This window comes from Panulirus ornatus, chromosome 41 (assembly GCF_036320965.1).
Source record: "Panulirus ornatus isolate Po-2019 chromosome 41, ASM3632096v1, whole genome shotgun sequence".
In the NCBI taxonomy this organism is placed as follows: Eukaryota; Metazoa; Arthropoda; class Malacostraca; order Decapoda; family Palinuridae; genus Panulirus; species Panulirus ornatus.
Genome location: NC_092264.1, coordinates 2,749,934 through 2,764,734, shown reverse-complemented (window position 1 = coordinate 2,764,734; position 14,801 = coordinate 2,749,934). Strand labels below are relative to the sequence as shown.

The 14,801-nt window shown below is 37.3% G+C and overlaps 1 protein-coding gene across 2 annotated transcripts in view; it reads right to left on the bottom strand.

Moving 5' to 3' along the window:
* LOC139761616 (phosphatidylinositol 4-phosphate 3-kinase C2 domain-containing subunit alpha-like) overlaps window positions 1–14,801 on the bottom strand; it is a 90,879-nt gene that overhangs the window by 34,821 nt on the left and 41,257 nt on the right. For both annotated transcript variants that reach the window (XM_071685874.1, XM_071685875.1), the window contains 7 exons: window positions 12,314–12,423; window positions 10,375–10,479; window positions 7,269–7,473; window positions 3,996–4,203; window positions 2,168–2,329; window positions 1,345–1,460; window positions 961–1,108 (listed from right to left, as the gene is read on the bottom strand). In XM_071685874.1, coding sequence (XP_071541975.1) covers window positions 961–1,108; window positions 1,345–1,460; window positions 2,168–2,329; window positions 3,996–4,203; window positions 7,269–7,473; window positions 10,375–10,479; window positions 12,314–12,423 — 1,054 coding nt within the window. The remainder of the gene's footprint in view (window positions 1–960; window positions 1,109–1,344; window positions 1,461–2,167; window positions 2,330–3,995; window positions 4,204–7,268; window positions 7,474–10,374; window positions 10,480–12,313; window positions 12,424–14,801) is intronic.

Genomic DNA, 14,801 nt, shown 5'->3' with positions numbered 1-14,801 from the left:
TCATTAACATACTTCAAAAAAAAATTCTGCTCCCTCTTCTCTCACTCAACCTGCATCTCGTCTTGACACAGCTTCCTCAGTAAACTCAGACTTGGACAAGATATCTCAGTGGGGTACACAAAATCTAGTTAAGTTTAATGCCTCCAAGAAACAGTTTCTACCCATCTATCTATCAAAAACTCCTGACATCTCTCAGTCTCTCCTTTGATGATTCTGTAATTCCGCCTCTTGACTTAACGAACATACTTGGTACTACAGTAACATCCACTCTTACCTGGAAACCCTATATCAAAGAAAGAGCTAAATCTGCCTCTAAGAATATGGGTGTCCTGTTCAGATGTTGAAACTTTTCTTCTAAACAGCTGCTCTGTTTATATAAAGGACTGATTCATCCTTTTATGAAGTACTGTTCTCACTTCTGGGATGGTTCTATCTCTGCATTCTTATTCGACGTAATCAAAAGTGGTCCAACTTATAAACTGTCCCAGGCTAACTTCCAAACTTGACCTTACTAGTCCTACACCACAATGTTAGTTCACTTTTCCTCTTCTATAGGCATAACTTTGATTTTTGCTTCTGAGAGCTGGCTGCTTGTGTGCTCCCACCTCTTGCTAGACCAGGCTATACTCGGGAAACTGCACCTTGAAGCTTTAGACCTCTACTTTCTCAGGTCTTTCCCAACAACTATGACCTGGCACATTTCAAAAGACACTTTTTTCACTTCCTCCAAAACTCAAAATTTGTAATTACTTTCCTTTGTCTTTTCTTTTTCCCTCTCATAGATCTCTCCATATTTCAGTTAAGGCTGTGCCTTGATATGAACTTCTGTCCATGATTGGAGCCTTAGAAAAAATCCTAGGAAACTGTACAATATTCAGTGTACTTTAAAAGTTAGGCATACAACTTCCCTCAAAAAATGCACATCATTCAAATGATAAAGCAATTTTAAATACAACATACTTATTGAAAGTAAAGATGTCTCTCTCTATGATGTCAGAGAGAAGCTGCTGAGTATTAACGTCCAGGGATGAGAATTCAAGCATGGTTGGCTCTAATGGTATAATGTCAGGGAATACAACCTCCCCACTGAAGTCCAACAAGTCAACAGCTGAAAAAAAGTTATAACCTGTGCATTACATTAAGTTTAGTTCTTGTAATAGGCAAAAACTACAACATAAATCATTCAAATACCACTGAAGATATTACAATAATGGTTAATATCTTTTTCACGTTTGCTATATCCAGCATTAGCAAGGTAGCAACAGGAATAATGAAAAGGTGGCCTCATTCATTCACATCCATTCTCTAGCTGTTACAAATCATGCAGCGAAGCCATGAACTTACAAAGAACAGGACAGCCATGGGCCTGAGGATGGTCTGATGAATAAGGAGCAGGACCAAGCCTCCTGTCACTTGCCATTGGCCATAAAGTGAGAAGATGAGACCCCTGGGTAAGGTGCCTGTAAAAGATAATTGAAAATAATTACAGCAATACTATAAACAAACAAAATTTGCTGTTTACAAGTGAACTCACTCGCATGTATGTGTGTATCAGTAGGTACCTATCTGTAATTAACTGTCTGTAGAGGAGAGGTTGAAATTATTATACACATAGGGCACTATCTTTTCAACTTTCATTGCCACTTAGTAGCTTTTCAAACCATGCACTCAGCATTCACTTCTGACCATAATCAACAGAAGTATGACTCATGAGGTGAAGAATTCCCCTATCTAAAGGAAATGCAACATCTTCTTCTCATCAACTTTTTGAGTCTTTCTAGTCTTTACTATAAGCATTCGACATATCTTGTCTCATACTATCTTTCCTTCACTTTGCCAACCTAAAAGACTTGAACAGCTTCCTCAGCACTGAAGGAGACCCCATAGAAGGAGGTCTTGGGGTAGGAAATACATTTTTTCATACATATCCGTATTTCCCGCATTAGCTAGGTAGCGTTAGGAACAGAGAACTGAGCCTTAGAAGGATCCTCACTTGGCTCCCTTCTCTGTTCCTTCTTTTGGAAAATCAAAAATGGGAGGGGAGGATTTCCAGCCTCCCGCTCCCTCCTCTTTTGGTCGCCTTTTACGACACACAGGGAATATGTGGGATGTATTCTTTAACCCCTATCCCTATATACTTGTATATATGAAGCAAAGGTTCACTTACCCTTCAAAGGAGAAACACTGTATAGCAGCCCATCCTAACTCTTCTCTGATATATTGAGGCTGTTCACCTTTATTTTCTGCTTCAATGACCTTCAAGCCAAATGCTGTTAAGACTAGACGACTCTCTCTTGGAAGTGTATTGATGCGAGCCCCTAAATCCAACCTGAAAGAAAATAATGTAATTATTTCACCACTCTAACTGTTGCACACTAAAGCACAGCTTGACTGCACCAAGGTGCAAAACTAACGGCAAATTCTTAAATGAACATCCAGTAATAAAAGGCTGTAAATGTAAGGTTGAGGGTTTTTAACAGTTATACAATATAACAAGGTTGAGGTTAACATATATTCTAATCTCCATGGGGCTACTCTCATAACAGTTTGTACAGGCTTGTATGGGTTGATGCAGGGATCTTGGGTGGAAGGCTGGTTCTGTTACTTTTCTCTAAACTGGTAAATGAGATCCGAGTGATGGTTGGAGGGAGTCAAGAGGATGAAAAATACATCAATTCTTCTAGGTTTATATTACACATATTCAATCTAACTCTCTTGTCTACAGTATCTTGGTAATAAATATGATCTTCTTTCAAGTAATGGTATCATATATGCCACTTAGTATATATCTCCCATACTGGACTGGTCAACGTTTTAACATAACCAAAGGTTTTCCTATTTTCATCTTGTCTTTCTAAGAAAATATAGCTGTAATTCTAATAAGACTTGGTGTTAACTTCTCTATATAAGTTGGTGAATTGCTTCAGTTTATTATTTTCCTGCAACAATTCAATATCTGTACAGGAATGCTCATTGTAAAATGATTAAATAATTCATCTATATCTTGTTTCTATTCCAGCCCAAACAATAATGTACACTGTTTCAATAGCATAAGGCAGTTTCTTTCGGATAGTTTCAAGTTTCTCCAAAATTAAAGGCCAAATCTCCAATTTTTTTGTTCTTTACTTTCTTCACACCTGAGAATGGAAATTTTAGATGCTGTTCCACAAGTTACTTCTTCCACATTTACTTTCTGTTCACTTTGCGAATCCATTATTTCCCTGACAGCACTTCTTATTTTTCCCCCAATCTCTTATACTTTTACTCTGTTGGATATTTTTTTTTTTTCAATTTCTTCTATTCATCCACTGATTGTTCTCCCTCTCAATATCCTTTGCTTTACATCATTATTCTTTTTACACAGCATCAATTCCATAATCATTTAACCTATTCAATTATGAAATAAGTGTTGTGATAGTTTTTTCACTAATGCTATTGAAAATTTAATTTCAGTTTGTATAAGTTATCAGAACATCAACCTCACTCCACTATATTTTGTTAAAACTGTACTTTCATTACTCAACTCACTTATTTCCTCCAATACTGCATTCTGTCTTCATTCCTTTATACTCTGTGGTTGAGAGTTACTTGTACAATGTTATGGTCTATGAGGGTGACCAAGAAAGACATGGGAGGGTTGAGAGGAGGAGGCTTTGGAATATCTGGGCCTGAACATTTGGAATGCTGAGAGGCATGCATAGGATAAAATGAGGTGATCAATGTAGTATACAAGAGGTGATATACTGCTAATGGGATGTAGAAGGGCATACATATGAAGCAATCAATATAATCCATGGAATAGTCTTTGGTGCTCTGGTTTCAATATACTAAACATTAAGCTACACAGAGTATGTTTGCAAATAAGGCCATTGTTCATTAGTTCCTAATGCTGCCTCACTAAGGAGAAGGTAGCTGCTTAAGAAATAACAATAAGTGGACAACTTGTCAACCTACTACCAAGAAACAAATAACGTATAACAGGCATGGATTCTTACCATTCAATAAAGATAACTTTTGGATAAAACTTGGGATCATCAACAACTTTCTTGGTTTGACTATGTACAGGCTGGCCAATGCATCTTGAGCCATGAAACAGCTGTGCCTCTACAAAGTATTCATCATACTTCCATTCTAGTTCAAGGCGATGAAGTCCCTGAACCTTTACTAAAACTTTTTCTCGAACATCTTGAATATCTCGACACTCTGTAAAACATGAAAGTAATTATACATACTTCAGCTTAAATTCAAATTTGGAAGAGAAAATCTTTTAAATTGAACAAAAATCTAACAAAATCTTAGAAATTATTTTAGAAGAATTATATCTAAAAAAAAAACTGCATGTTCATAAGACAACTTGGGAGGTACTTTTGGCAAGATTACCAGTGTGAAACAAAGATTTTCAAAGAGTGTCAAGAGGTTGAAAAACTGGAAGTTTAAAAAATCATAAGGGGAAACATGTCAGCCATCAAATTCTTTGAGATCTATAAAGAGTAGTACAACCTATGTATATAATATTGAATAACAAATTGTCAACAACTGGCTACTGAGGAGTGCCTAAGCATCCTCGATGGAGTTCAATGGATTCTAATGGGTTGGAAAGGATGGATTTTCAATATGTTTCAGAAAAGGAACTTGACATCATACAGTGACAACACTTTAATCAATTCTACATGGGAATAAGTTAATTCCTAAAACAACTCTCTGATATAACACCAAAGTTCAAGTCAACATCAAATTTCATAAGACTTTTATGGATGATTCAATAAACTTCCTAACTACTGGCATAGCTTGAACACTAAACCACTGTATGTTAAGTGAAAAATTTTAGGTGACAACACTACCCTTCCATCAATTATAGTCTCAATCTTTAATAAGACAATTGTTGAGCACAATGGAAATAAAAGTTCAAAAAAACTAAAGTCTGTTCTTATGATTAACTACATCATAATTTTTAGATCAAAATGATACATAAATCAACCTGCTGAGTCACTGTGTATGAATGCAGTGTGGTTTTTAACTCATGTTGCAGCATTACCAAGCATATGAGGCTCCTAATGAGTATTTCCAGGTATACAAAGTGAGGTCTGTGGTACTCTTTTTTAGTGTTTCTTTAAAAAGCAAAGATGACTGCTCATGGTTTTCCATCAGAACTATACATCGCTTGTAACAGCAACACCGCAAAAACTATAACATAACATAAGGGTGCAAATCTCTTACGGGCATCCTTGACATCTCCACATATACCTGTATTATACCTGCAGAAGCTGGTGACTGAGTTTGGTAAAGTGTGTGAAAGAAGAAAGTTAAGAGTAAATGTGAATAAGGTTATTAGGTACAGTAGGGTTGAGGGTCAAGTCAATTGGGAGGTGAGTTTGAATGGAGAAAAACTGGAGGAAGTGAAGTGTTTTAGATATCTGGGAGTGGATCTGGCAGCGGATGGAACCATGGAAGCGGAAGTGGATCATAGGGTGGGGGAGGGGGCGAAAATTCTGGGAGCCTTGAAGAATGGGTGGAAGTCGAGAACATTATCTCGGAAAGCAAAAATGGGTATGTTTGAAGGAATAGTGGTTCCAACAATGTTGTATGGTTGCGAGGCGTGGGCTATGGATAGAGTTGTGCGCAGGAGGATGGATGTGCTGGAAATGAGATGTTTGAGGACAATGTGTGGTGTGAGGTGGTTTGATCTAGTAAGTAACGTAAGGGTAAGAGAGATGTGTGGAAATAAAAAGAGCGTGGTTGAGAGAGCAGAAGAGGGTGTTTTGAAATGGTTTGGGCACATGGAGAGAATGAGTGAGGAAAGATTGACCAAGAGGATATATGTGTCGGAGGTGGAGGGAACGAGGAGAAGAGGGAGACCAAATTGGAGGTGGAAAGATGGAGTGAAAAAGATTTTGTGTGATCGGGGCCTGAACATACAGGAGGGTGAAAGGAGGGCAAGGAATAGAGTGAATTGGAGCGATGTGGTATACCGGGGTTGACGTGCTGTCAGTGGATTGAATCAAGGCATGTGAAGCGTCTGGGGTAAACCATGGAAAGCTGTGTCGGTATGTATATTTGCGTGTGTGGACATATGTATATACATGTGTATGGGGGTGGGTTGGGCCATTTCTTTCGTCTGTTTCCTTGCGCTACCTCGCAAACGCTGGAGACAGCGAAAAAAAAAAAAAAAAAAAAATCATTGTACATGAATATATTTTCGAGTTGATTAATCATCCTGCAAGGAGCGTTATTCTTATTTCCAACATTCATGATGTAATTCTGTCTATACTTGTGCTGCAAGAGAGGTGGTGATTCTGTGAGCACTTTTTTTTTTGCTTTCTGGTTAGACACCTGGGAGCTGTATGTGTGATTCTACTGTTTTATAGTTCAAGGGTGTTAGTGGGTATATACAAGTACTCTTGTTTTGCACTGCACAAAAAAAAAAAAAATTCTTTGGGCTTTATGAATTCAAATGAGCTCCATGCCTAAAGCCCATTATATCTACTAGTGACAATCAATTTGTAATTACTGGTACATTATCTGTGTGTGACCCTCGTCCGGAGACTTCTCCGGTTAGGTATCACCTTAAGGCTAGTTCAACTATCAATCACTCTTACTGTAATTATCAAACCGTCAGATTATCCTATCTATAATAACAAAAACACAACCAACCAGTGACAACTAGTATATCTCAAAATTTATACATGCATACTCTTTACACCAATAAATTGTTTTTCAGAGAGCAAAATTTTATTGTGATTGCATCTTGGCTTCAGCCTATGAATCCTGTGGAGGGAAGGGCTTAGGGAAATATTTTTTTCTATCATATAATTGGAAGCATTAATTTTTTTTCAGGACTGCAATTATTTGATCCACAAAGGTTAAGTTGTTTGAAGATATTGTGCTGAAGTGGTCAAGGCCACAGCTATATCGAAGAAGGTATGACCTAGTGCATACTTCTACTGATCCTTGCCCAATAGATAAAATAAGTGAAACAGCATCTGGTACAAGTTATATATAGATACTGAAAAAGATTGATGAAGTGGAAAAAACAAATGATGAGGTTCAAGAATAAAAAAGTGTCATACTGCAATAATCTGCAGAACTGAAGAAATATGTCAATATTTCAGCATAGCACAGACATCATGCTTTATCATCAAAGATTAAGATAAAGCTAATGGGTCACAGACAGACTTACTGATCCTTTTATTAAAAGTATATTGGGGAAAAAAAGCTACCAATCACATAGCTGTCAAATAGTAACATAAATGATAAAGATTTTAATTTACCCTGAGTGGGGTCAACTGTCATGTCAACAGTGAAGTCCACCCTGAATGCTTTAGCATACATCTTCAAGAAATTGTTCACTGCACCCGCTAGGCGACTGAGGGTATCCCGCAACATATGCTTCAAGTCTTCTGGATTAGAAGAGTCATGAGAGCCTGTAGAGAGCACACGTTGCCCAGGAATGTCTTCCTCACCATCAAGAATACCCTGCAAAATACCAAATGACATAAAAATACAAAACCTACATTTTTTTAAACTGTTCGCCATTTCCCGCGTTAGTGAGGTAGCATTAAGAACAGAGGACTGAGCCTTTGAGGGAATATTCTCACTTGGCCCCCTTCTCTGTTCCTTCTTTTGGAAAATTTAAAATGAGAGGGGAGGATTTCCAGCTCCCTGTTCCCTCCCCTTTTAGTCACCTTCTACAACATGCAGGGAATACGTGGGAGGTACTCTTTCTCCCCTATCCTCAGGGATACATATACATGTACTACACAAATGTACTGAATATAAATTACATATATTTATCAATATATACAGCCCAGTAGCAGAAACAAGTAAGACATATGATTTGTTAATCTCAACATAGGCCAATATCATTAGGTACAATAAATCACTGTTTTTTCCACATTATATCTATCTATCTATCAATCTATAACTTTGATACCTGTTCCCTCTAAGAACTCTCTCAAGGGGGTGGCCATGGCAAAAAAGAGTCTCCACACCTAGTAAACTCTAGTGCCAGTTCTTAGCCTTAAGAGCCTTACCTTGAACAGGCCACAAGCAGAGGGCAACCCCAGCACAGTGTTTTTAGAGGCTCCAACCTAATGGTCCTACCATTTTCTTCTACCTAATATATCAACCTAATGTTCAAACCTACTTCTACCTAATGCTCCCACCTAATGTTTCTACCTAATACTCCAGTCTAATATTCATATCCACTAGTCCAACCCATCGCTCCTATCATTCTGCCAAAAGGCTACGTAAATGCAAAGCGCTCACACCAGGAACTAGAGTTCCGAAAAGTGTGTTGTGTTTTCATGTGTTATGTGTGACAAGGGGAGATTGTTTGCCCACAGTGTTACTTCTGGTAACACTAATATTGGAAGCAACCTCCATACCAAGCAGATTGTACAATACTTATTATTTGACAAGTAAATCCTAAGTCTCAGAATAACATATCATTTCTTTGGATGATGACCAAAAACAATGACATTGACAATGAATAAGGACAAGAATCATAAGAATAGCATCAATAAATGCAAGTAATCTTAATGGGAAGGAGGAGGATGTAGTGATGATAATAGAATACAGACTAGAGAAGCTGTCAGTGTACAAGATGAAAATCCAGGGATGAGGGATATGCAAACACATACAACCTGCCAACAAATTCAAAATGGCAAAAAGGATTAGAGTAAAAGAATCATCTAAAACCTTAAAGATGGTAAAAAGAAGGATCAGAAATATACAAGTCTATGCTTTGTACAAATTGGCATCAATATAACAGATGGATGGAAAATAATAATGTGAAATCTAAATGCCCATGTAGTTTGTGAAAAAAGAAATGAAAGTTTAATAGAGCACTGAAGAATAGGAGACTGGAACCAAAAGCAACATTGAAGAATAGGAGACTGGAACCAAAAGCAAGAACATCTGATTAATAATGTTTACCATTTTGAACACAGCATTTGCATAAGGATAATCATAAGTAGAGATAGGATGGCTGAAATTTGTACAAAATACAATAGATCTTACATTCACGGCAAAAGGGAATTATCAGTGATGTATAAAGCATACTTTCAGTCTCACTGGACTTTAATCATAGGCTGATCTTAAGTATAATGAAATGCAGGCAGTCAAAAATAGCAAGATCTGCACTACAAGACTGAGCTGCAGCAGAGGGGTGAGACCAACACAGAAACATGTATTTCAAAATATCTAGTATGACTGGAAAATTTTTAAGCATAGAATCATGGAGAGTACAAGGAAGACTGCCTTTACCAAATAAATCAGAGATAGCAATACAGAAAAAAAACTGTGCTGGAATGGGAGAGGTAAAAGATACAGTAAAACAAAAATATTTTAGATTTCAAATTATATGTGAAAAGGAGTAAGATTTCTAGAAAGACTACATAAAAGCAGAAAATGATATAAGGTACTGAATGAACAGCTAAAAGAGAAAACTGTGAAAAGACAAGTGAAAGATATGGATGATATATGAAAATCTATGTATAACATGGCCAAGGCATATAAGAACTTGAGGAACCACCTACGTACACAGAAAAGAATAAGGATGGTTCAATTCTAATATGTGTTCCTCATGAAATCTACAATATATGGAGGGAATACTTCTCAAATTTGTTCAGTGCTGAGAAAATGCTAAAGATAAACTCTATTTTGGAAAGAAGGAGCACCTGCATGGGACTACTGAAAACCTGAATGAAAAGGGTTAGATAATGGGTTAGATAACAGAAGCTTAAGCAACAATTGGTAGAAAGAAGTGCAGGAAAAGTTATTGAAAAAAGATGGAGATTTTATAGTAGGATGCTACGTTTGCACAGCAAATCAATGTATGAGAGAAGAGTTCCACAGGATTTGGAAAAAGCTATCAACATCTCATTTCAAGAGTAATAATCATGCTTAAATCACTCTCTTTGTCACTAATTCATTTACATTTCTCAAGCTCCTCTTTTTCACTTTCCCACCAACATACATATCAGTCTACATACTCTCCAAAGGGCTGCTATGTACATACGACATGCTGGTAAATGGCTATGCAACTACAAAGGAGGTTGTAATGTGATGAGCAGAATATTTCCTGTACCTTCCTGGAAACCAAAGGCCCTCTATATGGTACTAATGTTACAAAAAGTCAGCTGTATATTCAAAATGCAGTGAGATATGTTAGACCATCAACTAATATCATGTGCTGTTCCCCCTGTATGTCATCTTCTGATCATGGCCTCTGTTTAGGCATTAAATGGAGCATCCTAATATATCATTCTACCAAACTGGATATCAAAGTAACTTGAATTTTCTTAAAATTATACATAAACCAATACTTCATAAATAGTTAAATCATCACCCTGCTGGTACAGCATAGTTACTTACCTGACTCTGTTGAATTATTCTGCATGTAGCAACCAAAGAATTTATTGCATCTGATACCTCAGTTGTCTCTAAATTTCCAAGAAGAGCACACATCTGCTTCACCACCTGTTAACAAAACAAAGCCATTCTTTAAATCTAAAAACCTTGCGCTACTTCACGAAAAATCTACAATATATATGTATGAGAAGATAATGGGTAATTACAAATAAATAAAAGATGATGGGAATTCAATGTGGTTTAGATAAGAACATAAATAAATAAAAGATGATGGGAATTTACTGTGGTATAGATAAGAACATATCTTAACTTGATGCACATTTCATCATTCAAAGTTTAGCAAGACTCTGTACTTAAATTGGTGAAAGACAGGATTCACAGCAATAAGTAAAACAGAATCAATACCCAAACTGCAGTGTTATTTTCCTATCGTCATAAAGCTCAAATTACAAATACTGTAGAATCAAGTAAATATCAATCTTTTTAAATCTAAATAAACATCTATCTGCCTAATATAATGAGCTTCATTCTCATGAGGAGGATTTAATATATACAGCCCTAAAACACATCAAAACTGAGGAGGACTGAATATATACAGCCCTAAAACACATCAATACTAAGGAAGATTGAATATATACAGCCCTAAAACACATCAATACTCAATCTGTTATATCTTAGTATAACATTAAATTCCACAATCATGAAACTGCAAAATTAAATAGATGTAGTCTGCATAAATAAGTATTTTTCTTCAATAAGGTTAAGGTAAGAAAAAAGAACAGGGATAAGAGCCATGAGGCTGTTAAAATACAAAATCAAGTAACATCCAACCAATGAAAGATACAATTGCAATGACTTAAACTACAATACGATGTGGTTATTGAAATTCTTTTCTATGATAATTCATCAAAAATACATCAAACATACAAAAGCAAGCCAGATGAAATATGAAAAGCAGCTTGCTGGATGCAAATATACAAATCACTTTTTTTTGTACACATTCGCCATTTCCTACATATGTGAGGTAGTGCCAAGAACAGAGGACTAAGCCTTTATGGGAACATCCTCACTTGGCCCCCTTCTCTGTTCTTCTTTTTTTTTCTTTTTTGAAAAGTAGCAGTGTGTACAGGGAAGAGGAATGAATGTTTAAAAGCTTAAGATTGTGAGCAGGTCACCCAAAATTCTTCTTTCATCCATGGTGGGGAAATTTGATTCTTTCCCTGTAACTAAGCTCCCTCAAATCTGGTTCCATAGTTGCTGACCTCTTCTGAGCCTTCTCTAATAGCTTTTTGATCTAGAATTTGTGTCTGAATGCTTTTACCTGATACCAAACTGTGCTGGCCTTCATTTACATATTCTCATCACCCGATTTTCAGATACAATATTTGCCATAGCGTAGTAAATTTCTGGGTGTCCATATTCATATTCCTTTGATCTTAAATCCTCAGGATTCAAAGGTTCCAAACAGAGTACTTTCTTTCACATTTTGGGAAGATTATATCTGCTCCTACAAAAACCTGCACCATCCGATGAAAAATTGGTGGCATGTATTAGTGTGTCCTGCTTCTGATGCAGGTGACTAATTTTCTCTCTTCTTTGGAAGTAGAATAATAATGAAGCTGCATGAAGGATGGAAGGACAGAGGAAGAAGGATGTGCCCAAGAGGAATGCATTAAAGTGGAAAGCTGTGAAAGTGTCCCAAGATCACTGAAAGAGATGGGGAGCCTACATGGCAACTTTAATATCAGGTCTAGAAAGTACTGAATAACTGATGGGTCTTCTTTACAAAGTAATCTATCTTATTCATTCAATCCTTCTATTAGCAACACTTAAAATTGATGAGCTATATAAAATACCTAAAAATCAAGTACCTAATGCAGCTGATTTATTGCTAATAAAACTTCAAAACCTATACTTTGCATTTATATGGGAAAAGACAGACCTGGCGGAGTCTCCTTGACCTCATTGCTGATGGGAGATCTTGAACTGGTGTTCCATCAACCAATTGGAAGCCAGAATTCTGTAACCGTAGCAGCTCTGTCTCAAATGTTTCTGGGGGGAAGAAGAGTAAAAGTCTCTAATTACTACACAGTACAAAAAACACACAAAAATGTTTGTAAACATATGATCACCTGCAGATCCTAGACATATTATGCCTAACACCTCTGACTGAGTAGGAATACTTACAAAAAGTAGACTGAAATGTGCAGTGGAAACCAAAAGTAAAAGAACTATCAACAGGGTAAATTTTATCATGCTATAACTCACTATAGAGTGAATGTTACAGGTTATAAGCAGTAAAAAAATAATACAAAGGTTAATTTCATAAAGAAATGATGTGTCACAGCAGTGCAGTACCTTCAGTCACTCAAAAGTTAACATCCCTTACATAGCCTCCTGCTTGTTCATACGACATTTTACCAGAAAAGGATGGGACTTAGTCCAAGGTCCCTAACAACATACTCACTGTTTTTCACATGTATGATAAGTCAATTTCTATTCTATCTATATATCTCTGACTCCTGTTCCCACCTAGAACTCCCTCAAAGGGTTGACCACAGGAATAGTCTCTCTATAACATGTGAACTCCAGTGCCTCTTCTTACCCTTTAGTGTCTCACCTGTAACAGGCCACCAACCGAGGGCCACTCTGGTACATTGTTTTCAGAGGCTCCTACTTAATGTTTCTAATGACTACTTCTACCTAATGCTCTTCCCTAATGTTCCTTCCTACTACTTCAACCTAACGTTTCTAACCAATGCTCCTCCCTGGATGTTCCTACTTACTGCTTCTATCTATTGCTCCTCCCATTTTGCCAAAAGGCAGGGCTAGCACACAGTGCTCACTGCAGGAAAATCTAGTTATGAAGGATGAGTTCTGTGAGTTAAGTTTTGTCAAATGTTATGTATGACATGGAGAGATTGTGTGTTTTTTGGACAGAATGCCAGTAATCCCCATGTAGGTGAGGCAGAAAGAAAAGACAGCTTCCTTGGTTAGAGGAGTGCAACTTGACAACCATTAGTGTTGGCTCACTAAGCAGCTATCACTAATTCTCTCGATAGCCAGGCAGGTAGTACTGGTAATACACCTCTCTGGTCGTTGGCTGCCTACCAACTACTACCTGCTCCAGGGTTGTTCCTCATTAATTTACACTTCCTCAGGTTGAACTTCATTAACCACATACCAGACCAACTCTAGAGTTTGTCGAGGTGCCCTTGAAGGGTGGTGCAATCCTCCACATTTTTCACTACCCTCATGACCTTTCCAGCATCTTTACACATATTCTGGGGAGTTCATTAACTTACATGGAGAGTAATTGTCCCAGAAGAGAATTCCGTGGCACTCTGCTTCCAATAAGTACCACCTCAACATGTTCGGCTGTCAATTCTATGCAAGAGCACTAAACCCCTCACAGATAAGCCACTCTATGACTAACTACCAATCTACAGCAGAAATAATAAGCTTACTCCTGCCACACAACTCTACTCACAGATCCCACCATCCCAACGAACATAACACTGACAAAACACATAAACATTGAAATAACCCAACAAGCACTAAAAAAAACAACCTCTCACCTCAGTCTTAAACTCCAACTCACCAGACGTACACCCATAGAAACCACACTCCCGAGACTAACATATCCTCTGGATATAATCCTTCACTACAACACAATAAACATCATTTTAGTATATCCCAAGACCCTCCATGCCCATGCTGCAACTACCATAAAGAAAACACCAATCACCAACAACTAAACTGCCCTGTACTCTGTCCAAAGATACACACACAACATCACAACACTTTATGACCTGTGGTCCCAACTAGTGAGTGTGGCCAGCATGCTGACTACTGCAGGAGCCTCATAAAGATAGAAGGAACTTCTGGGGCAGGAAATAAGCAAGTGTAAGGAAACTCTGACACTAATGTAGTACCATAAATGCACACATATTGCATCACATATTGTGTCACATGACAAGGGATACATTGTACAGGTGGAAAAATTGGCTGTAGCAATGGCCCTGACCCACCTGAAAGAATAATCATGTGTGAACGTCATCATATAGGTGAGTACATATCCACTGTATTGTCTTTTAATTTTGCGTTTTGGAAAATTAAATCTTTTAAATAACAAAAAATATAATAAAGATTTTTTTTTTCATTTCTTGGAAAGTCCTACAGTCAATGGGTCAGTGCCATACTCAACCTAATCCCTGGTGGAAGCTTTTCTGTGTTCCATTTCCAGTACTGACTGCCAAAATCAAAGAACCTTGACCCTTATCTAAATTCTTAGAATTATGTAAACAAAGCTTAAACATAGATCTAGATTACTGAACACAAGACTAAATCCTTCCATGCCAACCTAAACCCTTGAATACCACCAGTGTCAACTTTCATACGTGTATACATGAGTAATCAATCTTCAGTGT